General features: G+C 50.6%; 12 protein-coding genes across 12 annotated transcripts; 6 read left to right on the top strand and 6 right to left on the bottom strand.

Annotated features, from left to right (window-relative positions):
- Positions 1–119: 119 nt before the first annotated feature.
- On the bottom strand, positions 120–716 carry DSM5745_06254 (CCDC12/cwf18 family protein; the record flags this gene model as incomplete). The annotated part of the gene is made up of 1 exon (XM_026748270.1): positions 120–716. One exon carries the CDS (start codon positions 714–716, stop codon positions 120–122), a length of 597 nt encoding a protein of 198 aa, XP_026602574.1.
- Positions 717–2,060: 1,344 nt separating this feature from the next.
- DSM5745_06253 (pentatricopeptide repeat protein) lies at positions 2,061–3,404 on the top strand (the record flags this gene model as incomplete). Its single annotated transcript, XM_026748269.1, has 1 exon — positions 2,061–3,404. The coding sequence occupies one exon, from the start codon at positions 2,061–2,063 to the stop codon at positions 3,402–3,404; it is 1,344 nt and encodes a 447-aa protein (XP_026602573.1).
- A 925-nt stretch (positions 3,405–4,329) lies between these two features.
- DSM5745_06252 (putative transcription initiation factor TFIID subunit 13) lies at positions 4,330–5,235 on the top strand (the record flags this gene model as incomplete). The annotated part of the gene is made up of 1 exon (XM_026748268.1): positions 4,330–5,235. One exon carries the CDS (start codon positions 4,330–4,332, stop codon positions 5,233–5,235), a length of 906 nt encoding a protein of 301 aa, XP_026602572.1.
- A 588-nt stretch (positions 5,236–5,823) lies between these two features.
- DSM5745_06251 (eukaryotic translation initiation factor 3 subunit F) lies at positions 5,824–6,968 on the bottom strand (the record flags this gene model as incomplete). Its single annotated transcript, XM_026748267.1, has 3 exons — positions 5,824–6,043; positions 6,094–6,806; positions 6,864–6,968. The coding sequence occupies 3 exons, from the start codon at positions 6,966–6,968 to the stop codon at positions 5,824–5,826; spliced, it is 1,038 nt and encodes a 345-aa protein (XP_026602571.1).
- Positions 6,969–7,241: 273 nt separating this feature from the next.
- DSM5745_06250 (U3 small nucleolar RNA-associated protein 25) lies at positions 7,242–9,599 on the top strand (the record flags this gene model as incomplete). Its single annotated transcript, XM_026748266.1, has 5 exons — positions 7,242–7,339; positions 7,393–7,760; positions 7,807–8,006; positions 8,054–8,631; positions 8,681–9,599. The coding sequence occupies 5 exons, from the start codon at positions 7,242–7,244 to the stop codon at positions 9,597–9,599; spliced, it is 2,163 nt and encodes a 720-aa protein (XP_026602570.1).
- Positions 9,600–10,360: 761 nt separating this feature from the next.
- Positions 10,361–11,732, top strand: DSM5745_06249 (DMT family transporter; the record flags this gene model as incomplete). Its single annotated transcript, XM_026748265.1, has 2 exons — positions 10,361–10,681; positions 10,758–11,732. The coding sequence occupies 2 exons, from the start codon at positions 10,361–10,363 to the stop codon at positions 11,730–11,732; spliced, it is 1,296 nt and encodes a 431-aa protein (XP_026602569.1).
- Positions 11,733–12,734: 1,002 nt separating this feature from the next.
- On the top strand, positions 12,735–13,958 carry DSM5745_06248 (uncharacterized protein; the record flags this gene model as incomplete). Its single annotated transcript, XM_026748264.1, has 1 exon — positions 12,735–13,958. The coding sequence occupies one exon, from the start codon at positions 12,735–12,737 to the stop codon at positions 13,956–13,958; it is 1,224 nt and encodes a 407-aa protein (XP_026602568.1).
- Positions 13,959–14,748: 790 nt separating this feature from the next.
- On the bottom strand, positions 14,749–16,275 carry DSM5745_06247 (choline-phosphate cytidylyltransferase; the record flags this gene model as incomplete). Its single annotated transcript, XM_026748263.1, has 4 exons — positions 14,749–14,865; positions 14,916–15,312; positions 15,363–15,713; positions 15,785–16,275. The coding sequence occupies 4 exons, from the start codon at positions 16,273–16,275 to the stop codon at positions 14,749–14,751; spliced, it is 1,356 nt and encodes a 451-aa protein (XP_026602567.1).
- A 1,308-nt stretch (positions 16,276–17,583) lies between these two features.
- On the bottom strand, positions 17,584–19,098 carry DSM5745_06246 (PP2C family serine/threonine-protein phosphatase; the record flags this gene model as incomplete). The annotated part of the gene is made up of 6 exons (XM_026748262.1): positions 17,584–17,927; positions 18,007–18,249; positions 18,304–18,510; positions 18,566–18,650; positions 18,704–18,777; positions 18,849–19,098. 6 exons carry the CDS (start codon positions 19,096–19,098, stop codon positions 17,584–17,586), a joined length of 1,203 nt encoding a protein of 400 aa, XP_026602566.1.
- Positions 19,099–20,622: 1,524 nt separating this feature from the next.
- DSM5745_06245 (putative transmembrane glycoprotein) lies at positions 20,623–23,403 on the bottom strand (the record flags this gene model as incomplete). The annotated part of the gene is made up of 2 exons (XM_026748261.1): positions 20,623–21,609; positions 21,667–23,403. 2 exons carry the CDS (start codon positions 23,401–23,403, stop codon positions 20,623–20,625), a joined length of 2,724 nt encoding a protein of 907 aa, XP_026602565.1.
- A 518-nt stretch (positions 23,404–23,921) lies between these two features.
- Positions 23,922–24,407, bottom strand: DSM5745_06244 (GNAT family N-acetyltransferase; the record flags this gene model as incomplete). Its single annotated transcript, XM_026748260.1, has 1 exon — positions 23,922–24,407. The coding sequence occupies one exon, from the start codon at positions 24,405–24,407 to the stop codon at positions 23,922–23,924; it is 486 nt and encodes a 161-aa protein (XP_026602564.1).
- Positions 24,408–24,774: 367 nt separating this feature from the next.
- On the top strand, positions 24,775–25,153 carry DSM5745_06243 (mitotic-spindle organizing protein 1; the record flags this gene model as incomplete). The annotated part of the gene is made up of 3 exons (XM_026748259.1): positions 24,775–24,852; positions 24,948–25,025; positions 25,085–25,153. The coding sequence occupies 3 exons, from the start codon at positions 24,775–24,777 to the stop codon at positions 25,151–25,153; spliced, it is 225 nt and encodes a 74-aa protein (XP_026602563.1).
- Positions 25,154–25,449: the final 296 nt, after the last annotated feature.

Below are 25,449 nucleotides of genomic sequence, written 5' to 3'. Positions count from 1 at the left end.
ATAACCAACTTTTTATGTCATTGCAATGCATGCCCTCAACGCCGTTTCCATGCTTATCCCAACGAGAGCGCCTATAAAAACTACGCAATACAGCGTGGCCAATCTCCTGGGTAACACAATCATGCGAGATCATCATCCTCATCTAAGTTCTCCCGTTCTCGAACATGGATGCCTTCCACAAGCATCTCGCCTTCGATGCCAACTTCCTCTCCCTGCTTGTCTCCATTGGCGCCGGCGCCCTGCGCTTTAGCGACGCGTTGTGCTTCTTCTATCCGCTGCCTCACAAGCTTTGCGATTGCATTCTGAGTTCTCACATTTAGAATCTTCATTTTCTCGTCCAGGTCTCGCTTCAGATCCCAGTTAGGCTTTTTGGGCTGCAGTTTGAAAAGATCGATGGGTTGGTCCGCATCCTCGTTTCTTTTAGATTGTTCAGCAACCTCTCTGGCGGTTTCTTCTGCCTGTGACTCTAGTGTGATTTGTCCTTTCGTCGGAGCCTGGTCAAACCCCAGTTTCGCTCCACGGGTTTCCGCATCATAGTTCCGCCCGGAAAGGTACTTCATCGTAACATCCTGTACGTCATTTCGAGATTCAAACTCCTCAGCGATTTCTCCAGACGCTTCGGGCTCTGGTTGCTTCCGTTTCAGGGTCGCGAGTTTCGCGAGACGTGCTTTTCGATCGGTTGCGGCTGCATCGAAGGAGGCATGATTGGACGCCATCTTGTTGATAAGGAGTAAGGCAGGACAATTATTTGAGCTGATTTGATGAGTCTAGGCTTGCAAACGGTGGTCTCGAGAGAAGCCGGTTTTCCGAGGAATCTTAAATGTGGTTGAAGTTCAACTTTGGAGTGGGACCGGGCTTTGTACGGAGTAGTCATCTATGTACCGTAATGGCAGCCTCATGTGCCACGGGTCAAGACCCACCAGCCACAGTCCACCAAAATTTCATTAAATGAGCGAGATGTTCTGTAGATGATTGCAATCATTCTTCTCTTCCGCTATACCCGCCGTCTCCGAAACCTTTAGCAAGCTCAGATTGCTTCCAGTTGGCTTATGTGTTGAATCAAGCACATCTGAATGTTGTTTTGTTCGCATCGATTGCTGCCATTAAGTCTCCGCGCCAGGTCACCCTCCTGTACAGCCGGACAGAGTTTCCGTACAGGGCTTCATTATCACCGAAGGAAGCTCGTCACAGGATCAACGCACCTAAGCAAAAATGTAATTCAACCAGATATCCCGGTTACAAAACACAACGCTGTCGGTAGCCGCAATCGCGCAGAACCTGAAGGTCCTGTCACAGATGACCATTCTCCGGCGGATGATTTTGTTTCCCGCGCTTTTACGGAGGACAATCACCAAGAAGCCAGTGCTGTTCTAGCCGAACCTGGTGTCTACGGAGCCACTTCCTCAATACATTCGTCCATTGATCCAGGGCCCTTAGATGTACCCAGACGAATCATCAAGCAACTCCATTATGATACTGATGGGACCAGGCACGTCCGCAGACAATTCCTGGAAGACAAAGTGTGGGAAAATGATATGGAAATCAGATCAAGGTCGCTATACAGTGATCCTAAAAAACTTCAGGGATGGAGAAAGTGGCTCAACCATGTGCGCAAAGCAAAGGAGACAGGCGGAGCACTTCCGACGATACCGAAATTAAGGGTCTCTGACCGTTTCTTATTAACAAGCTTGGGTACAGACTCCAGAGAAGCTTTTCGCAATGCATGGGATGAGGTGGAGGATGATGATAAAAGTGATTGCTGGCACCGCTTGTCGCTTTGGCTGGCCTTGCACTCTCCCAACTCTCTACCAGAGTTTCTACAAACTACCTGCCGACATCCATCACGCAAGCCAATCTTTGTCGCAGTCGCAGACTGCGTCCAGTATCTGCTCAGTTGCTTCCCTTCCCTTGTGGACCGGTCACTTGTCCTGGAGTGCTTGCACCCAGATAATTGGCCCGTCGCTCTGTTGCCCCAGCGGCCAGCTCGACTTTACATCGCGTATGCAGGTCGTGATGATGTGCACTATGCCTGGAATCTTGCACGTGAGAAAGGAGTACAGATGAAACCCAGCACAATTCTCGGCTTTATGAAACGTTTTACACAATTTAGAGATATTGACGCCGCCTTGGAAGCCGTCCAAATGGTCAAGGAGGCAGCACATCCCCAATTCCCCATGGATTCCGATGGGGTTATTCGCAATTGCTGCAAGCTGCTAACGATTGACTACGTTGTGGATGATGGCGGCCCCCGCAATTTCCGCGCTCTTTCCAAGCTGCTCGAGCTCGGGGTCCCCCCCACTCTTGACCTGATGAATGTTGCTCTGTTGAACGCATTAAAATCAGGCGATTCAAACGTGGCACGGGTTATACTGAATCATATGAGGGACGAGGGGATGGAGCCTGACGCGTATACTTACATGGCGTTACTGACAGACGCTGTCCGCGTTGGAAATGAAGAACACTTTCAATCTATGTTTCAAGAATACCAGGTTAAGAATGACTTGCAGCGCAATCCTTGGATATTGAGCAAGATACTTCATGCACATTTCCTCTACATTGCGAAGGGAAGGGATCTGGGTGAGGATCGCGGAACACTTTTCCACTCCATGCTTGATATGTATGGACGATTACATGACGTCTCCCCTCTCAAGGATCTCCTCATCCTTCCTCGGACATACGCCCAACAAGTTGACAACGTTACTCCGCCTTCCGTTGTGACTTTATTCCTTATTATCGCAACATACCTTCGGTGCCAGATGAACATGACCAAGGTGGTAGATATTTATTCTCGCTTTCGGCAGTTGGTGTTGGAAGGTCACGAAAGTATAGCTCCCCTCGCCGCAACCGAGCATACTTATAACGAATTCTTGGTGGCATTCAGAGGGAGCCCTGAAGGGTTTCGGCCTGCGGTGCGTGTCGTTGAGGATATGCAGCAAAGTTCATCCTCCCACATTATCATCAAGGCCCGTGCGAATGGTGAGAACGAGCGGGTTAAACATACCCCTGCAACTGCACGGACATGGACTCTTCTCATGAGCTGTTTTGTGTTTAACAAGCAGCCGCATGCTGCTGAGAAAGTGCGAGCAATGATGGACCAGCACGGAGTTCAATACAACGTAGATGTCTGGAACATGGTTATCAGCAATTATGCCAATTCGCAAAATGTCCCTGCGCTTGCGCGAGCATTTAAGCAGATGGAGCTCGAAGGAACCCACCCAGACAGTTATACACTCAACCCGTTGCGCTACCTCCGAGATCCAGAGCACCTCTGGTTTGCCATTAATCAGTTGGATCGAGCCGAATTTCAGCAGGATGTACCGGAATCTGGTCGTGACGACCGTTATGAATCGCTCCTCGAACAAGGTCTTCAACGATTTAAAGATAACGCTAGGGCGAAAACATGAGATACTCACCACCCCCTCTGTTCATTTTGGATTGCAATGATTTAATTGTGATTTCTTCAGCGTTGACAATGGGGTTTTAGCATCGAGACAGGCGTCAATATAGCATCCGGATATGGGATATTATATATATATATATGCATGTATAATAGGCACTAGTATATAGTTATCAATGATCGAAAACAATACACATTTTCAAATAATCTCATAATACAATGCTTACGTTCACAAAGACCATCTCAACCAAGAACGCCAGGTAATTTGACACAGTTTATCTCCTTGAGTCATTAAAAATGCTCTATTCATCCCAATCAACCGCCGAAGAAAATGGAGACCTAAGCATCGACCAGATTTAGAATCACGGGGCTTGCGCTTGAGAGACCCGAACTGAGAACTTACAGCCATTAGAACACAACATATACTGACGTATGGACTCAGCCGTTCTCCTACTCGAGCGCATTTCCAGAAGATACCGAAGAAGCTTTTATTTGTCAATTGGCAACCCTCTGCAAATGCACTTGCAGTTACTTTCTCACTCACCCGTTCTGATTCCGGTCCATGATTCCGGGCATGATCGAATGAGCGTATGCACTCGTGCAGATTATGAGTAGAAAGACGAGGAGAAGGGACTGAAAATTGAATAGGGCCGACTATAGGTCTCATTAGTTCATTCCATCAGGTACGTCTGGTCACCCTCTTCCTTCAGGAGCTCTTCGTCTTGATGGGCCTCCAAGGTTATGGGCGTGACACTAAACTTACCATCTTGACGGCACAAAGGGCAAATTTGGCACCTCCAGATCTGAATAAAGACACTCCAAGCGCAAGGACCAAGAAGGACGAGTCTCACGAGGCTAAACTTGAATTCGTGTCTTACTTCAGGACAGCTCGAAGACAGGTTGTTCCGCAACACATCAAGCGTTCTGCCGCCATGCCCGTCCCCAACCGCTCTCACCGCCAGCGCGCCGCCCCGTCCGCCGCGGCCTTTGAAGACCCGGCCCTAACTATAACATCAACCAGGATCGCAAGGCTGCCTTCGCCTCACTCTGACGCTGTTCCATCGCAACAGTCATTCAGATGCTCTGGAGGCTCAATCAGGACCTTCGGCCCCGGAAATGCTTCTAGGGAACTCGCTCCTTGGCCTTGGAAATCTCGACAAATCAATACCCTGATTGGCGCTGGTTATCAACCCGCATTTGAACCCAGCGCTGCCTGCAACATCCCCGGAGAAGACCAAACAGGGACTAAAGTAAAGAAGAAGATGGCCGAACCAAGAGCCCGTGCCGCTAGGCACAAGGGTCAGATGAACTTTCCGTCTGAATGTTGGTTTTCTTCAATCGCTGTCTCGTGGTACCTACACTATGACGTCGAAGCTAATCGCGGTACTATTCTAGTGCGTCTACTTCTCCTAGCCTACGGAGATCCAGCCCCTCATCCGTCGTTCCCATCTGAACCCCTCCCCGAAACCGTACGTGTGCTCGATGAAATAGTCACCGACTTCGTGTTAGAGATGTGCCATGGCGCCGCGCAGCATGCAAACTATTCGCGCCGGCAAAAAATCAAAGTTGATGATTTTCGGTTTGCGCTGCGACGGGATCCGAACAAGCTTGGTCGTGTGCAGGAGCTTCTGCGCATGGAGCGCGAGTTGAAAGAGGCCCGGAAGCAGTTCGATCAGAACGATGACCAGGTTGGCAACCTCAAGGATGCTGCTGGGAAAAAGGGCCTTGAGGACCTAGACGATGATGGAAAGAAGTCGAAAGGTAAGGGGAAGAGGGGTGTTAGGCGGAATTCAGATGCTACGGAGGATGCGTCGACGGTGAAAAAGAGGAAGGTTTAAGATCGGTCTTGTTTACTCACCAGTTTTTATTCAACTTTCAAGGCGTTCCGGGCCATGCTTCGATATCCACTTATTACATGATATGCTATCTGCATTGGGCGGCGTTGGATTCGGGGCACTTATTCCTGAAACCATGCAATCAATTCCGGCTACACGTTTCAACCGTAAGTTTCCTACGTGTAAATGGATATCTTGTCAGATACAGGTAATCTACGTCTTACTTCGACCCAAGGATTAGGATATAGTGTCATTCATGTACAACATCTCTTTCAATTCATAGCCCATCAATTCAAATAAGGCCAGACTCCGATACGCCGCGGATCTTTTTGGTTCTTTCCTCCCTATCGTGTCGTTTGTTTTGCTGTTCTCTTCCCTGTGCCCTAGTTCTTCAAATCCCAATCAAGCCGGATCACGCAGGCATAATCCAAAAGAATCGGGTAACAGTAGAAGTGGTGTGAAAGATTCTTTGGAGCACCCTAAGCACATGACGGGAAGGCAAAATGGAGTGGTTGTAGGAGGGAGAAGAAATGCCCGAGAACAGCTCAAAGAGAAATGTAAAAGGTATCTTCATAGTGAATTCTAATCCTTCTATGCGCGACTCTCCTCAGCACCTCGCTCTTGGTTGCGCTGTTGCCCACCACGGCCTCCCTTGCCTCGCTGGTTACGCTGGGCACCGCCCTGCTCTGCGTTACCGGACTCGCCGCCCAGAGTGAGCTGAGCAGTCGCCAGTCGGTTAGAAAGCTCCATCTGTGTGCGAATGGTGTTAGCCAGGTAAGAGACCACCAGAACGTCCTGAATGTGGTTGTTACTAGGGTGTGGTTAGCGGATTGGTCTAAAATCACAAAAGAGGTGTCGTACAAGTCACGCTCGATATCAGCGGGCTCAACTTTGGGAGCCAAGGCAAGAGCATTGAGCAAGAATTGGCCCAATGCTGTAGAAGCGGGAGCCTCCTCGTCCATGACCGACTCGACGTATCGAGAAACCCGGTCGATCATACCAAGAACCTCCTCAATCGCACGCTCCAGGGCTTCAATATCGGTGAAAAGCGAGGTAGAACGCTCTTCCGAGTCCCGAGCAGCAGCAATAGCCTCCAAGCCGCTCTTCTCCGCTTCACCGTACCGAATCTCATGAGGGACAGGGATAAAGGCGGCACTGTCGGCGGCCCTCTCGGCGGTCACACCGACAGCAGCGGAGATGTAGGCACGGGTTTCAATGTCCTTTCCGGCTTCGGTAGATACTGTCAAGTGAACAGCAGGGTGAGGCCATGTGCCGTCGCCCTGACCGCTGTAGAAATTTTGGATCAAGGCAGAGAAAGTGTTCAACTCGGACGCGGTGGCATACCAACCCACTAGGACCTCCCGAGGGTTCGCCTTGAGGTGCAAGGCAAGCATCTGCTTCTGGTATTCCATGTCCACCTCAACCTGATCGGTTGTCTCTGTGTGTCCAACAGCAAACGTGCTGCGAATTTCAACCTCGGTGCCATCCTCAGACCGGGTTCCCAGCAGAGTTCCAATGACACGTTCCTGATCAGCATTGCGGCGAAGGGAGTGGTCGAGGATTGAAAAAAGGGCCTATAGCAGCAGGTCAGCAACAGAGTCCATGATCTTCCATAAACAGAGGGGTCGTACCTGAGGCTGGATAACAACGTTCAAGGGAGCAGTTGTTGGTGCAGACCCCGCCAGGACGGGGCCCAGAGGACGGGAAAGGTGCAGGAAAGAATCTGATTCAACCATGATCACGGGATGAAAGGGAGCAGAAATGAACGATCGGGCCCTTTAGAGACTGTTGTCCTGTGCTGTCGCTGACGATGGGAGTGGAGTTTTCTCTTTGACCCAAATCTTCCGGCCCGCTGGACTTCGGCGGCGGAGGTTCTTCTGCGAGGCTCAAATTGTTGTGCGCAGTGCGGATTTCGCGCTAAGATAAGATAAGAGCCTAACCCGAAAATCCAACACCGCTTTTTTTGCTGGACAACCCACGTGGATTGCGCTGCAAAGTAATTACGAAATATGCCTCCTCCAAGGGGCAGAGGCCCGAAAGGACGTGGCAGGGGCCCTGTGAAGCAAAGGGGCCCTGGCTTTACCACGTCCCGTGTTGACGAAGTGGAGTAAGTCGGGTTCAGCACTTGCGCTGGATACACCATTTGACGGTTTTACCCAGGTCCGAGAGCTCTTCAGGCGAGGAAGATCAAGCTGAAAATCAATTGGAAGATAAATTTCAGGAAGAGGGCGCCGATGATGATGTATCCTCCGATAGCGACGAAGACAGTCAACAGTCGCGACAACCATACAATGAATTGCTTCAATTGCTCCAAGCGAATACAGACACCAGGGGGCCGGCGCGCAAGAAGCGGAAGACAAGTCATCGGGATAAGGACGATAGTAAAGAGGCCCAGAACGGTGTGGAGGTGAACGCAGATGAAGAAGAGGAATCCCTGGACGCCGACCTGCAGCAGCAAGAACCGGACGAAGAAGCTGATATGGAAAAGGGAGACGTGGATGTACAAGAAGACAGTGATGACGAGAATGGTAGGTTGAGTCCTTCTGTCTACAGAACCAGCCTCTGACTTGACAGAAAATGACCCGTTCGATTCGCACTTCTCAAGTCCGAACGAGACCGAGCTCTCTCAGGGAATCAAGGCTGCGTCGGAGAGTAAGTGGAGGAACGTGAAGAAAGAGCTTCCTGGAGGGTTAAAAATCTGGCGGTCGGTTCCAGACCGTGGGCAAGATGACGTACCTTTGCTCCCAGCGATGAAGAGCTTGTCGAGTGTCAAGGTTAGTACCTCGGCCACTGTGAGCAACTCAGTGCTAACAAGCTACAGATCAAGAGTAAACTCAAAGCATCCGTGACCGAACGCATCCCAAGCCTCCACGGAAACACCCAGCAGATCTTTCCTTACATTTTCGACTACCAAGATGTTCTATATGGCGCTCGAACGGCATCAGAATCCGCGGGCATGCGAGACCTGCTGGCTGTGCATGCCACGAACCACGTACTCAAAACGCGAGATCGCGTACTCAAGAACAATGCCCGAGTGGCGAAGGAGCAAGATGCCGATCTCGAGCTGCGTGATCAGGGCTTCACCAGACCGAAAGTTCTATACCTCCTACCAACGAAACAAGCCTGTGTCCGGGTAGTTGAAGCCATCATCCGGTTTTTCCAGCCCGAACAGCAAGAGAACAAGAAAAGGTTTATGGACACTTTCTCCTCGCCTGATGACCCATCCTGGGAGAGCAAACCGGAAGACTTCCGAGAGATATTTGGAGGAAACGACGACGATATGTTCCGACTTGGTCTCAAGTTCACACGAAAAACACTCAAGTTCTTTACGCAGTTCTATACTTCCGACCTGATCCTCGCCAGTCCGCTGGGATTGCGGACTATTATGGATCAGGCAGAGTAAGAGGTTCCTAGGGCTAACACTTAACTATATCACTAACTCTTGCAGTGCCAAAAAACGAGACCACGATTTCTTATCCTCCATCGAAGTAGTCATAGTTGACCATACCGACGCACTACTCATGCAAAACTGGGACCATGTCACGTACATCCTGAAGCACCTCAACCTCCAGCCGAAGGAAGCGCACGGCTGCGACTTCAGCCGCGTCCGAACCTGGTATCTGGACAACAATGCACGCTACGTCCGACAACTGATCCTGCTCTCCTCGTTTATCACCCCGGAGATTAACTCCGTCTTCTCGACGCAGATGCAGAATGTCTCCGGGAAGGTCAAATTCAATCCAATCTACAACGGCGCAATCTCAGAGCTTCCGCTCCCTGTCCCAGTCAAACAAACCTTCACTCGCTTCGATTGCCTCTCACCGGCTAAAGACCCCGACGCTCGGTTCAAGCATTTCACCACCACCATTCTATCCACTCTAGTCCGCAGCATCACGACCAGCCGCAACAAGGCCAGCGCAGGGGGCACGCTCATCTTCATCCCGTCCTATCTAGACTTCGTCCGTCTGCGCAATTACTTTGCCACATCCCAGCAAACGACCAACGTCTCCTTCGGAGCGATATCCGAGTATACTGAAACCCGGGAAGTCAACCGCGCACGCTCCCACTTCATGAACGGTCGCCAGTCGGTGCTGCTATACACAGAGCGAGTCCATCATTTCCGCCGCTATCAGCTCCGCGGCGTTAAGCGGGTTATCATGTATGGTGTTCCCGATAACCCTGTCTTCTGGGGCGAGATCGTGGGATTTCTAGGTCTGGATCCGGCCAGCGTTGTTGAAGCTGCCGAGGAAGGGGTGCGCGCCTTGTTTTCCAAGTACGATGCATTGAAGCTGGAGCGGATTGTCGGGACGACGAGGATCGGTAATATGTTGCGGGAGAAAGGTGGTGACACCTTTGCTTTCATGTAAGTCCTGTTTGTACTTGTAGATATTATATTAGAAGCCGATATCAGGGTGAGATCTAGACTACCTACTGCGCTACCTTTTTAGCGGATCATCTGCGCGGCGATCACTGATCTTCCTTGTCTTAGCCTTACATGTCACTTGCATTAGAACTTGGAATAGATCGAGCACTTGCAACTGAGGCCGGCAGTACCGGCACTGCGGCAGTACTGTCAACACCACAATTTAGTGCTGACCGTGTTCAAAAATGTCGCAAGCGGCAAGGCACATGCGCATTTGCACCTTATTCCAAGTTCTGGACCAAGAAAACTTGCATGATTTAGTATAGATCCAGCTCACGCGACCTGCGGGAGTCCCATACATAGTAGTCTAGTGACTCTACGTAGTCTAGTACGGAGTACCGCTAACCGGAGTTCTGGCCGAGCTTCCTCAGCATAAGAAAAAGTCAGGCTAGAATTTTCTCTTCGCCTTTGTTGGTTCTTCAGCATACAACAAACAAGGGGAGGAGCTGAGTTATCATTATCTCTTGTTTAATCATCCGCACTTTTTACGAGTTCCTTTTTCTTTCTCTTGACGACTAATGACCTGAAGTATTGACCGAGTCACGATTTGCTTTTTTTGCTGCATCCTGCCTATAATTCAGTCGGGCCTTGCCTGAGCGCCACGGAAGCCAAAGGGAAAGGCTCATCTTCACCAGAGTACCCCTCGTAAATCCATCCTTTTCCCGGTCTAGATTTGCACTCCCAGATACCAGAGTGTAACCGGTAATGCCGGGTTCGTCATCTGCTTCGCCTCCGCTAGGCGCCTCTCCAGTTCTATCCCCGGCAGATCTTGAGAATGCAGAACGAACGCCGTTGCTGCAAGCAGATAATGGAGGGAGGTCGCAGTCATCTTTATCTTCGGCTTCACCTGCGTCGCCGCCTTTACCATGGACCGAGACGGTGCGGGACACTACCACCGATATTTGGCTTCAGGGCAAGGGAATGATATTGGTGTTGATGTCGCAGTTCTTTGGCGCATCGATGAACTGTATGACCAAAGAATTAGAGCTGAATGGGAGGAATGGTGAGGGTTTCCAGCCGTTCCAGGTAGGTCTTGCCCGTGTGTGGAATGCAGATCGTAGGGCGTCAGATTCGTGTCCGTAGTGAAGGCTGACTCTTTCAGATTCTCTTCGCCCGTATGTCAATCACGGTCACAGCCAGCTATTTGTACATGTGGTATGCAAAGGTACCGCAACCGTTTGGTAATCGCTCGACTTTTCCTCTCCTTCTTTGCCGTGCGATTAGTGGCTTTATTGGCGTGTACGGTCTCTATTACTCTGTTCAGTACCTGCCGCTTTCTGAGGCGACGGTGCTGACCTTTCTCGCGCCGATTCTGAGCTGCTATGCTTGCTCCATCTTCCTTCCCGGCGAGATCTTCACCAGCAAGCAACAGTTGGCTGGGTTTGTCTCGTTGATCGGTGTCGTTTTGATTGCACGACCCTTTGCTTTCTTGCAGCCTGCTGCTGATGCAGACCCTATTCAAGTGAAGAAGGAGGCAGATCAAGACCATCGCGTCATGGCAGTGATAATGGGAATGATCGGTGTTCTCGGTGCATCATCCGCATACGCATCGATCCGAATGATCGGACAACGGTGTCACCCGCTGGTTTCAGTCACATATTTTTCGCTGGTGACCACGGTCGTTTCTGCCATTGCGATTGTAGTTCTGCCTTCAATTCCGTTGGAGTTGCCCGGGAACCCGTTGGAATGGACTCTGCTCATTATGCTCGGTGTCTGCGGGTTCCTGCTGCAGTTTCTTCTCACTGCCGGTCTGTCGTATGTGCCTCCCCCGCCACGAGTTTCAAAAATGCCTGTGCTTCATCAGTATCACAACGGAGAGGGCCATGATTCAAAAGCAGAAGCAGAAGCTCCCGCCCGCTCCTCATCCGGAACGAAAGCTACCACCATGCTCTACACACAGATGCTGTTTGCGCTGTTCTATGACAGTGCCGTCTGGGGCAGTACCTTGTCCGCAGTGAGTTGGATTGGATCTGGGTTGATCTTCTGCAGTGCCTTCTATGTGGCCACGGCTCGAGGGACCCCGGCACCAGCACATGCATCTGAGAGTGAGGAGAACGCGGGGGAAGATACACGCTAATTGGATGCGATGCTTGATTCAAACAATCACTGGTCCCTTTCACTGCACTGAAAGTTTGAAACTACCTTGACTGTCTACTACATATCTAGACATTTATGCAGACTCAGAGAGCATCAGAACGAAAAAGGGAGTGGAGTGCAGGGAGCTAGCGCACGTTGCACAGACGAGGTAAGCGCAGTGGCGATTTGAGGGGTTTGGTCGCAGGACAGTACTCCGTACTCCGGGGAGTGTCAGCCTTGGTATACGGAGTACATACGGAGTACTACCGACAGATACGATAGACACAAGATGAGGAAAATGTACATGATATGATCACAACAGAAGTGGTTCGCTGAGGGTTCGCAGGTACACCCGTTGAGCCCCTACAGCACACCAAGAGTGGTGTTGCCACGAAATTGCGAACAGCTAAGCTCCACTCCACGAATCCCTTGAACCTTCATATTCAGCGGAGCCAAGTCCCCCGAGCGCGAGCTAGCCTTTAACAGACCTTAGCGTTTACCGTAGTCCCCATCACCCGGTCGATCATTGGCACCAGCTGGGCAGTGCCCACAGCGCCGCCGGCAGCCACACTGCAGGCCAACGTCATAGGTAATTGCCAATGCTCCCGGGGTTGGTCGGTGCACCAATTCGCAAAAGCTACCCCGGATGAAACCCATCAAGGGCTTGGCGATTTCTGTGGCTTCGAGCCATTGGCGAATGGGGTTAGTGTGTCCCTGAAGCCTCATTTCAAAGTGACTCTCGAGATTGAGATGCGATCAAGTCCGGGTGGGTGGAGCTATCATCTTATCCGGCGAGGTGGTAAGGTATGTTGCTGAGAGGTATATAAAGACGAAGGAAGGAAACTGAGTCAGTGCACATGTGTCTGACTGTCTACGCATTATTTTATTCATTCTCTCGTCTTTTTCTGGTATAGACCGTCTCCTCATCTCACTAGTCGGATACCCTCATACATCGCTCACATAGATCGATAGATTGATACTCACTCACTAGGTCACTACCACAATGCGCCATTTCGATGCCTGGATCCTCCGCGACCCCTATTCTATCTTTCACTACTATTCAACCGGTCATCGCTGGAAAGAAACAGTCCGCGACCTTATCCAAGCCCGCAAGATCTGCGCGCCGCTCTCGCTCAACAATGGCCCCTCTACATCTTCACCTCCCGTCGACCTGTACTCCGAAGAGCACCCGATGAACCCGCAGTCAACGAGCGCCTTCCTCACAAAGCTTCCAATCGAGGTCCGACTCACGATCTATGAATACGCCTTCGGCGATCAGGTCGTCCACCTCGTCCAGGTGAAGGACAAGATTCGGCATGTACGATGCACGAATACCACATCGAGCCTGGATAAGAACCGACGATGTTGCCCTATGACGCCGGCGAGGTGGCGGCCGAATGATCTTGCTGCTGCTTCAACTGCATTAGCAACTGGGAACAATGCCAATGCCTGTACCAGCATGCTCTATCCACACACCCATCCATTACTCCCTTCCAATTTGAGCAATTCCCCCACTACCCTTCTCCGCACATGCCGATTCATCTACGCCGAAGCATGCTCGATCCTCTACAAGAGCTCAACCTTCGACGTAGACGACCTAACGACATTCATCGCCTTTAGCCTCTCTATCTCGCCTGATCATCTCCGCGCAATAAAAAAGCTGACGATTCAATGGACGCCCGTCTGGCAGCCCATGGCAGGCGAGGAGCTTAAGAGCTCGATTTATTCCCACACGCACAACGACCGACTCTGGGTGTTATTCTGGACCCGGGTCGCAGCGTTAAACGGGCTGGAGGAGCTGGCGCTTAGCGTGGATTTGGGATTATTCGCGGCGCCGGGTGCCAATACTCCCCACGGTGCAGGCAGTGGCAACGGAGGAGCCTTGATAGGCGGCAACAGACTCCGACTCTCAATCAATGAGCCCTGGGTTGCGCCTTTGCTCTGCGTCAGGGGCCTAAGATCCTTTGAGCTAGGCATCACAGCGAAGTGCGATGCCGCTGCAAAGCAGTTTCTCGAGGGCGACTTGGTGCGTGATGCCATGATGTTGCGGGACCATTTGCGTCTGGTTATGTGTACCGAACGCGGTGCAGATTTGCCTGTCTTACCCGGGTCACAAGCGCCGGGTTTGTTCGTGCAGTTGGAGTTGTTAAAACGGTGTGCGGAGGAGGTCGAGGCGGATCATCAGAGCATGAGGCCAAGGCTGGCTATTACTGCCGGCGCTGCGTGAGAACGATGAGAAATGTTCCATACTCCAAGGCGTGCGCTGGAGCCTTTTTTTTCTTCTATTATTGATACCCTGTGATTTTGGATGAGCACTTCATAATGGTGATAAGTGACGGTCCTGGAACCCGGCTACGTCCACTTATGCTAGACCAGACGAAGGGAACAGACTGCTTTTTTTATATTCATGGTCAACGCGTGATTTCCAGCTTGGTTTGCTTTATAAACATATGCCTTGAAACGCACCTTGACATGTTCAGTCATTATGACATGACTGACTCAATATGTATGTTAATTCTATACTGAAGACAATATTCAGATCTATTACTATTACCTCAACAAAGACCTCGTTTTCCCACTTTAAAACAAATAAATGGAGTGAAGATGAAAACAAAAAAGGACAAGAAAAAAGGGGCTATCAATTTTCGTCCCATGCATGCACTAAAAATCAAATCCATGTAATCAGAATGCCCGTTCGTGCTGTTCCCCCTCATGCCTGTCCTTCCGATGGTTGTACAGAAAATATTAACGAGATGCAAATGTTCGTCGGTGCAATGGTAAATCGAGAATACAGTCCCCCACGCACCAGTTTGGACATCCATACATATGGACGCTCATGTAATCAGTTTGAGAGGATGCTGAATATGAACGGAGATGAAAGGAAATAAATAATTTCCGGGGTACTATGAGTAGTACCAAAGTTGGTTGTCTTCTGTACCGTGCAGAACAAGACCGACTCGAAAGTGAAGAAGCGATGAATAACCTTAACAGGCCCGAAAAATTGACAAAACTGAGGTTTACTGCTTTGATTCAGACGGGCCCTCGCCGTTACTGCGTTCTAATTCAGACTCATGCTCTTCTTCGCTGGTCGGTGACTGGCCTCGGCTTTCGAGGAGAGAACGACGACTGCGCATCTGCTATCTGTTAGTGATGCTGTATGATCAGGGCTATCGCAGATACATACCCAGGCTCTAACGCCCCCGATCAACCCTAAGCTATAACCGGTTGCGAAATCCGGCTCCCTTCCAGTGATGCTCTCTGGGCGACCCAATGCTTCCACACGAGTTACATGTGACTTGCCGCCGCCGGTAGGACTGACAACGCCGCGCGAGCTTCCCCAGTCCATGCTGGTCCTCGTGCTGGGAGCTGGACTGTTCGGTCTGGAGTTCCACAGCTGCCGCAGCTCTCGACTCAGTTCCTGACCAGTGTTCGTCCAATTGGTCATGATACTGTCACGAAGTTCTGATACATGTCGCTTGATCTCCAGCTCGTTCTTCTTCAACCATGATACGTTCAATTCTTGTCTTGATGCACCACGCTTGAATTGCCGGGAGATGTATCGATCATAGTCACGAACAATTCTACGAAAATTAGTTCGAAGAATCAAGCAAAACGATGAATGAGAACGAACCTTGTAATAACACCAGTAGTGCTCACACCCTCCGTTCGCTCGGTCACAAGGAATTTTCCTTGGGCCTTGATAGGGGCATAAATATCGTCCCCTTCCGCGGCTCCGTACGGCAAATCATCATGCGCAACGTAGTCGATCTTGTGCTCATTGATGAATTCGGGTGTGACAATCCATGGGCAGTTGGGGAAAACCTCGTCAACCCATTTGCAGTGACGGACACTCTCGGCCCGCTCTGCACCGCTCAGGACTGTGAGCCCTTTCCGCTCATGAGTCTCTTCATCTCCAGTGACGCCAACTATGAGGTATACATCCGGGAAAGCTTTCTTGGCCTGCTCGAGCTGTCGCATATGGCTGCCAAAGAACCAATCAGCATATTTCAATGGGCTAAATAATCCGGACCCGAACGCTGAGGTCATACGCACCCGACGTGGAACAAATCGAATACACCATCTGCATATACTCGCACTGGACGTCCCTCAGGCGGCGGATTCGTCTTGTAGCCACCAGCAGGGTCCCGGAGTTTACCTAAGACGGGTGGCTTCATCAACTCTTGTTCGTGCTTTGTGTTTACATGCAAACCAGGTCGGGCCTTGGTGTGCATTTCAATGTCACTGCTAGCCGGTGTAGTTTCCGAGGGTTCGCCGGGATCTTCCTTGCTGATTGAAGCATCCTTTCCCGTGTCGGCACTTTGCCCTTCGCTCACGGAAGCCTTCCGGGCGCGTTTCAGAGGCGGATTGTTAGTGGCCTTGACCGGGGGGATAGTTGGGCCAGTCGAATCGTCACCCTCTTCGCCAGAAGCATCACGAGACGACGGCTGCAGGAGATCAGTGGTAGATGACTTGGCGATATCTGCTGTGGACAAGTGTTGGGAGTCGGCGCGCTTGCGTTTGCTGTTGGAGAGCGGAGAAGACATGATGCTGGACTGAGGAGCACTGCTCAACTTCTGTCGGGATATGGCTAGATGCAGGACTATTAGACAAAGTAATTGGAGGAGAGAAGGCCCGAGGGTGGGCGTGACTTGATCGGAGCGTGGGGATGTGAAGGTGACGGAACGCAAAAGAAGCTGGAGACGACACGGGAGCCGCCGATTGCTGAGCTTGGAGCTGCTCGCTTTGCCGGCTCCTCTTCCGTAAAAGCAGAAAACAGGGTCTCGGGCTTGTCAGCTAGCAATATGAAGATCAGAACTCAGCAACGCGTGTTGAAAGTCTTTGACATCATTTTTCCTTCCTTCACCTTTCTCAAAATAGGGGCAGAAAAAAAAATCAAATCACCAAAGGAGTTCCAGCACGTGGCATAAGTTCGAAACTTATTTACAGCTTTACCATACCTTAGCGGGTTTACTTTGCTGTAATATTGGTAATATACATACGGAGTATCAGAAAACCTGGCTGGACTGCGCTGAAGTTTGCGCTGTGCAAGACGGACTGGGAAAATGTTATAGAAGAAAGAGGCGGGCGTATTTACAACAGACTCTATCTGCATACACCATAAGACACGACGCGATTGATGACGTCCAGAAACTCCTTTCGCCGACACCGAGGGTCTGCCGTAGACTGAATTTCTCCGGTTACGCCAAATAAGTGTGTGATGGTAAAATGTGCCCTTGGTCTTCTTAAGCCACTGCAAGCTCCTGAACTCGCCGCGAAGGAAGGATCCTGGCGGCCATGGACAACGGAGAGAGCCATACCGCAAAAAGACGAACTGGAGGCGAGACACGTGGAAAATATCAAACGAAATTGGGATCATGGAAATTTAAAGTTCGTCAATAGTGGTTGTTGCGGTATCTTATGTCGAGACATGAAACAAACGTACTCTCGTGAGGCCTGCCGCTGGCGGCACGTGCAAACAAAGAAAGATGACAGGGGGGGAAAGACGCCTCCATCCACTCGGCGAACCCTCAAAGACAGCTATATTGGAGGAGTGACACGAAAGATGACCTGACTTGGGAGGGATTCGTTAGAAGGAAAAGAAGACGGGATAAAAACAAGAGATAGAATGGAATGTCATGGTCCGTCTTTTTTCGCATCTTCCCCCTGGTCACTACCGCCAAAGCACGTTTATAACGTAAGGAAGAGAGCTCAATGAGGGACGTTAGAGAGGTAGAATCGTGAGGCTTTAAACCGGGAGTGGAGAAGGAGACGGCGGTGTGGGTCGTACAATCACACGAAAGTCGTTTCAGGAACCAAAATGAAGGGAATCGGGCGTAAAGTTCATGACAGAGCTACGAAGATGCGGGTTTCTGGGGTGTTCCAGAGGGCTCTGAGCCATTCGAAGCGGATGCGTCCGGCTGGGAGGTGGTGGGTTGAGGTCCAGGCGTCCCTTCACGGTCATTCCTTTCTTTATCAGGCTCCTGGCCTTGAGCTTGGGTTGGGACGTCCTGATCCTCCTCGGTGTGGTCAAAAAGTTCCTCGTCATTCTGTTTTTCTGGAATTAACGTGCTGCCATCTCCCAAAAGAATTATTCTACCAGAACGCACGTTGAATGGGCGGCTTCGATCGTGGTCGATCTCGTAGTCGTCTGGGTTCTCTTCAAATTGGTTACGAATGCCAGGGCCACGGAATTCAGCTGCAGCCCCCGCGGTTCAGTCAGTAGGAATTGGAGGCCGTGGGTTCCTCGAGAGACTTGCCGTACTCTGGCGGAGCACAAGGGCCATCGCCGTTCGCAACCCGCTCCGCGATCTGATTATACCACTCTTCCTTGGTTTTTCCGTGAAGGAGACCTATAATGACCATCGTCATGTTGTCACAGCCAACTCCGCCAGTTTCGCTGTTGGAAGCGAGACAGTTGTCCATCATGTTTTCACAGATACGGTAGAGGTCCTGCTTGGCCGCGATACCACGGCGAACAAATTCAACCACAGCTTGGGAAGACTGGCAATCCCAGATACCTGTTGTATATTAGAAATCGAACAACAAGACGACGCTGAGGCGGGAAGACCCACCGTCACAAGCAATTACTAAGAATTCATCGTCCTCGGTGACATCGTGGACTGTGACGTCTGGATACGCAGTGACGATCTGCTGTTCTGGGGAGAGTTCAGGACTCTTCTTGAACTCGAAATCCCCAATGGCACGCGACAGGGCGAGGTTGCCGTTAACGCGACCGAAGTCAACAAAACCACCTGCAGCGCTGATGCGGGCTTTCTCGCCTATATACCATTGGTCAGAGTATGACGGACAAGTATCAGGAAGTTAGCCACAAACCTTCATTCTGCGGTTTGTGATCAAAGGAAAGAGGCTTTGCGCGACCCTTGACACCCAAGACCGAACGCGAATCACCGGCATTTGCCTGCAACCTGTTATTATTGTCCAAGTTCTTTAGTCGCAATCAATAAGACGCACCACCCAGATCTTGTTCTTCGAGATGACACTGACGGCGGCAGTGCAGCCGGAAACTTCCTCCTCATATTTGGGATCTAGTGCGATTAGGTATGAGCCGGAAAGGACAGTACAAGGACAGGAACCCCCAGAAGTGTTAGTTACAAACCTTCCAGAATAGCCCGATCAGTAGCAAGGAATCCATCCTTTAAGGCCTGTTCGATATCGCCTTTTGAGAACGTCTCCTGTTTCGCGACAATTTTGTGGACATTATCCCCCGCAAACAAAGCGACTTTATCTCCACCATGGCCATCGTATACACCGAAGAAAGCAAGGCGTTTATCAGGATCGGTCGGTTGGTCGTTAGAACCGGATTGTTTTGCTTGGAAATCTAGGACGGCAGCGTGGGCATCTTCCATGCTGATTCGCCAGCCCTGCATGGCCGAAAGGCCGTATATACAGCACTCATCTTGACCTTCCGAAGAAGTCTAGGTACGCCGAACGACGTTAGCAATGATCGGGTTTAGATGTTCGTGTTTGCTATCAAGGATAGACGAGATAAACGTGTTATGTAGTAGTAAAGAAAAGCTTTTCGTCTTGCTTTGCATGGGAACCCCGCAGAGATGAGCCACAAATCTGGAACTCGGGCAAGAAAAAGCACAGGTAGAACGATGACCATCACGCGGATTGGCCCGTGCCAACTCGAGGAAAAGCGAAGTAAAATGCTAAACAGCGGTATATTTGAGGGGTTGTAGGCAACGAGGACAGAGTTGAGGGAGGATGTGACATCGCATTCAGATATGTCTTGCAGTGTGGGGAGAATAGAAAACAGAGGGGGGTTTTCAAGGCAGCAAACTTGATTCAGGTGCTTTTCACCCACCTTATCAACAACGGGCTCGGACAAAGTCTGGCCCATAATTTCTAGCAGGCGACAATTAACTTTTGGCGAAAGAGAGAAGAGGCCGGTATCACAGAAACCCTGCAGGAGTTTTGAAAGAGGACGGAAATGGACAAGGGGAGAGGGGGAGGGGAGAGAACAGAATCAGGTGGGAGAGAGGGCAAGAGGGCAGAATTGATAGGCGGCGTGCGGGACAGTCCCAGTCCCAGAACCAGGCCAGGCCAGCTCTTCAAGAGGCGTTCTTAAGGGATGATGCTCAAGTGGGGAACTGGTGAATGAAATCATATCAATGGCCCCAGTCCTTGTTTCTTAATCCTTTATAAAGAGCAGCCTACGGGGTCATTATATGAGTATCATTCTGTCACTACTGGAGCCTCGGCGCCACTCTGTAGGTATAGACTACCTACAAGGCTTGGATACAAAATGGATTACCTAGTCCGTACCTATGGTAACTCGGTAGACGCGCTCCCTTTTACAATGTCCCCAGGTAGCTTTACAAGATGGATATAAATAGCCAGCCAGTGTCACAGACCTCCTCAACAGGAACCTCACGATCTCAGACTGACAGAATGAAATAATGGAGAACAAACCCGAGTGCAAATTTTCTAGTCGCGTGCTGCCGATGATGAAAGCCGGACGGAAACGCTTAGCGCTGTCGACTCCACATGACTATCGCCAAGGTTGGCCCTGATAGAAGGAACGGCGAGGTGCCAAACAAATCGCCCTAGCCATCGAATGCAGAAGCTAGGCTGAGATAATACCTGTCAATCACACCATCGGCGGTCGAAGAGCATCCATGGATTCAATCACTGCTGTCGCTTGAGGTGCCTGGTAAGACCTAAGAAGCCGGCTGAGACAGCGTCCTTCCATCCACATTGGTCGCTGGACATAGACTACGGTCCTCGAGTACGGAGCAGTTGACCCAACAAAATAGTTTCAAGACATGGTCAAGATTTATGCTAGTTACAGGATATTAACGCTGGAACCCCTTAGAAACAGTGCGAAATGGTATCTCAGCCAAGGAAGGAACAGCGAAGCGCTAGCACTAAACGAAGGCTATATCGCTGAGCACGCTTCCTGTAGGTTCCCTCTGGAAGCCGCCCTGGTAGCTCGGATCCTGTTCAACCGTTCGCTTCAAATTTAGACCGTGACCCTTCGCATCATACATGATAGACGATGCTGAAGGGCTCTTTTGGAGCCGACGCCAGTTGTGTAATGATGGGCTTGATCGGGACCATCGACGATTGCCCGAATGGTTCCGATGATCGTCAGGAACGTATGCTCCTCCAGTATCATCGCGTCTGGCGTTGTTCAGACTCAACTCGCTGAAGAAACGGGGCAGTGGCGAGATAATCTTGGAATAATGTTGTGCCAGACTTGATTGACTTGGCCCATTGTTTAAGACACCTAATGGCTGCACGTGGAGCGACTCTTCAGACAAGGAGCTTAGATATGTAGAATGACGATAATCGTCAGTGTAGATAGAACCTGACATTGTCAGGGACCAGGGACGCTCTTGACGTTGATAGTCATCGTTGTTCGTGGCTGTATTGACCGTATCCGCGCGGCTATCATTGCTTCGTGCTCGTTGCAGAGCACGAGCTTTGGATGATACTCGACGGCTTATTGGGCCAGCAATGAAGGGGTTGGATGAATGGCGGCTTCTGGCACGACCTTGAACAAACGCCTCCAATGAATCGGACTCTGAAAGTGTCAAGCTATCACGGTCCACGGTACGCACGCTCATCCTCCTCATGTAGTCTTGATAGCCTGCCGTGCGAGCAGGGGGCCGAGGAAATAACGGGGCCAATTTCCCTAGGCCGCTCTCTTCACTTCGTGAAGATTCCTGGGTGTTTTGCCAGGAAAGCTTCACGAACCCATGCCCTGGTGGGCCAAAACCACCCGCTCCGTGACCAGCACCGCTGAGCCTCATTGGGAGCCCCGCAGAAGTGGAGGAAATGCCACTCGACCGTTTGGACCACCTCTTTGACCGAGATGATACTGCCGAATTTCGTTTCATGGACCTTCGCGGCTGTATTGGCCTGAGTGTCTCTCGCCTGCCTGAACGATTGGAAGCACCCCTACGTACCGGGGAGCTGCTTTGAATAGAGAGTTGATTGGGTTTAGGAGCTGGCTCTCCGGGCGGTTTGTTCTCATCCTGTTCAGGGTCTCGTAGCGGGATAAAGTCCCAGTCAATCGTCGAGTTCGAGAAAGTATTTTCTTTACCTGATGTGACCTGGGCATTTCCGTCCCTAACCGCGCTGCTGACGCTCCACCACGGCTCTAGCTCTAGTTTCGGAGGCTTCGACTCGAGCGATTGAGCTCTGTTTATGGCAGGTAGGTTTCCCTGTATAGTGCCGTCAAACGGCTGGCAGTGTGATGAACCGGGACCAACGGGCCCGAAGGGAAATGCTTTCTCTTCGAATCCTAATCCGTCTTCGTCTTTGGGCGATCGTTGCTTGCGGCGCCGGCAGTAGAGTAAGAGCAGGATGATAGCTACACAACCCAGTGGTATGAAAACCCCCATGGCTATAATGCCAGCTTTGTTTGATTGAGGACCGCTCGTAGATAAAGCTCCGTCACCGTGTGAGTCGTCTCCGGTTACGGTGTTGATATTGAATGTCTTCTGACCCTCTGCGGTTCCTTTGCGGGCCGTTAATCGAACAGTGTACCTGGCCGGATGGAGACCAGATGGTACTTCACCGTGAAGTGTTTTGTTGTCATGATTATAGTGCAGCCAGGACAGCTGTTGATCCAGGTCAACATCTAACTCTGCAGACTCGTTGATAAGGGCGGTACTGTCGAATGTATAATTGAAGTACTGCCCGATAACAGCATCGCATTCGTCGTCAAATCCGTCGAGGAAGAAGTGAGAATATTGCAAGGAGACAACAAGTGTGGCCACGTTCTGGTAAATATCTTTGACTGATATAGTCACATTTCTGTTATCTGAATTGGCAGGCGGATTTCCCTTAAACGACAAGGATTGCTTGTCAACCTCCAACCAGTCCGGGCCATCGATACGAATCTCTGCAAGAACGTTACTTGTTGGTTCCTCCCCATCCAACGTGAGAGCGTCGAGAAAACGAGGGCTTGCAAACGCCTTTCCACCGGTAACGAAGAGTGTTTGGGCGCTCTGTTTGAAGGACAAGATGTGAGGGCTAATCGTTAAATTAAAACTCATGATAGCCGCGCTAAATCCAGATACATCGGATGCAACCAAATTGAGACTGAAAGTCTGGGGCCCGATGTTAGGCGCGGTGCCATAGAATCGAAGGGCTGACTGGTCAAAACCAATCCACGACGGTAAAGGAGCATTTTCCGGATATGAGGTTCCATAGTATACTGTCGAAGGGCGAGTGTTGACGAAAGTATCCTCATCGAAAGAGATCGAGAACGAGTGGCCCGAGTGCACATTGAGGTTAGACGGGGAAGACGTCGGACCCATGGCTTGTAGTTGCGGAACGAGGGATTTGCCAGCTTTCGGACCGTCGTCGGCAGTCACGATAAGAGTCACTTGCATACTGGCAGACCCAGACGGGTCGGTGGCCGTAAGATCGAACTTTGGCGACCCAGTATCTTCCTTTCGAGGAATTCCTGACAAGACACGGGATGTGCTATCTACCGTAAGCCATGATGGAGCGTTCGAGAGCGAGTAAACTGTTTGCGGGCCGCTTTCACCGAACGTGCCTTGTGAGAAAATGAAACGGAATGGCTTCGATATTCGGGCCACGGGAGGCATTTGTGCGTTGACAGGATAATTCGCAAATACAGCCGCATTGACTGCTGACAGGAAACCCAAGACGATTAACGCGAAATGCGCCATTGCTGCAATCGCAGATGACTACTGGAGCCCACCAAATGGCAGTTGCAAAAGCTCCAAAGAACATTTGAGGGCTCGTAAATCTGCAGAGCGGCAAGCAGGTCCGTCGAGGCTGAAATAAGGGTTTGAAGAGCGACACATGTGGGAAGGCGCTACCCTTAGGGGACATTCCCAAAGGGCGTTCACCCAGGAGCCGCTCTATACAGGAGCGCTCAAGGCCTTCGCGTGCCTTCAAAAGAGCCATGCCTGGATATGTTTGACGTCACAACGGTATGAGAATGGTTGGAGAACACGGGCCTGGCGCGACAGGGCTCACGGTACGAAATGCACATCTGCAAGGGATGGTTCTAGGAGCCAAGGATCATCAACCGTGGGAGATAATCCTAACGACCATCGAGCAATTGAGGGGACGAAAAGATAACTCCCTCTTGATCGATAAGGGCGGAGTTCTCCATCCCCTAGGGAAGGTCCTTTCGGCTCTGTGGACGAAGGAGGAGTGCAGTAGTGACAGAGGCATGCTCTCAGGTACCACGCTCAAGATCGAGGACCATTTTGATGCCGTCACGGCCTGGTGCATAGTAATCAGGAAACCTCTCGCGTTCCTCAAAGCCATTACGGATGTACAGAGACCGCGCAGGTTCCCTGCCCTTGTCGACCCAGAGATGAACACACTGGCAACCTTCCTTTTGCAGCCGAGTTCGAATGAACTTCATCAATTGCATCCCAACGCCCTTCTGGCGGAATGCCTCTGCGACGCAAACCTTGTGCAGGAAGGCAGCCCCTTTCTGACGAACATAGAGGGCATAGGCGATCAACGGCCCCTGTGGTGCTAGGGTCACATAGATTACTCTGGTGTTTGGCTTTTTGCGCCAGAGCTCCTCGCCAAAAGGATACGCCTCACTAGCGGGAAAAGTCTTCTTCTCGATGCGTGTGATCTGCGAAAGAACCTCAATAGCCTGGGGCTTGCCTAAGGAATGGATGTCCGATATGTTCAGGTCCTCTAACATTCCGAACTCTCAGGAGGCTGAGAGGAGCTATAATCAACGCGACTCGTAGCGTGAATACGGTTTCTAGTGGCGTCCAGCGTATATACAAGAGTGGCGTCTCATATTGAAAGCATGGTCCTGAGTCAGTGCCTTGAAAAGCTGCGGCAAACCAAGAAAAGAAATAGAATTGACAAGGAGTTTTGAACGCTGCTGTCGAAGATTTTCCGCATCAATCCCGTGATTGGTACCGTATTCTTACGAGCTTACATACAACAACCTCCAGTCAAACAACCGTCAAACAACGAACACTCCTGCAATTCTCAAATCGAAAACACCAGTATTTACCTACATCCTTTCGAAGGCGAGCCTCATTATTTAGTTGTCTAAGATGCCCACTCAATCCGACGATAAACGCCAGGCTGCGCGCGAAGTCATTGACATTCTTCAAGAGATCTCAATTCTCCTTGTACGTGGTTATTCCTCATTTCTCCAATATGGCTTTCTAGGTACCTCTTGAACCTGAGCCTGACTCACTTGTTAACTACTATGCCCCACCGTTAGAACACGAAACTAGACCGGACAGAGCTGTCTCTTTGCGTGTCTTTGATCGAGAATGGGGTCAACCCTGATGCCCTTGCGGTGAGTTCAATCTGTACTGGAGTTTGCTATGCATGAGACTAAGCCCTAATGTGTTACAGACTGTGATCAAGGACTTAAGGAGAGAAGTTGAATTGAGTTCCCGCTCTCCGAATGAGTCTTCGGAATGATTTTCTGCCTGCTCCGCTTGTTGTTACGCACTTGTAACTTCTTTTCTTTTAGTTCTGAAGATACCCCAATTTACTTCTTTGATGATAAATTCTAGATCTTCGTGCGTTGCTGCTTGCATTATATTATAAGAAAATGTGCTAAGGATTCGCGGAACTCGCCAGAGCATGGGCCTCTGTTGAACAATCTCTGGTATCATAAACACCGCTCAAAGGATACATGGCAAGGTAGAATGAGGAATACAACATCGGTTAGGCCGGTAGTCTTTGAAGGCAGACAATGATTTCGATGGCAACAA

The sequence above is a fragment of the Aspergillus mulundensis genome, assembly GCF_003369625.1.
Source record: "Aspergillus mulundensis strain DSM 5745 chromosome Unknown scaffold_6, whole genome shotgun sequence".
NCBI lineage: Eukaryota > Fungi > Ascomycota > Eurotiomycetes > Eurotiales > Aspergillaceae > Aspergillus > Aspergillus mulundensis.
This window is presented reverse-complemented; position numbering and strand designations above follow the sequence as displayed.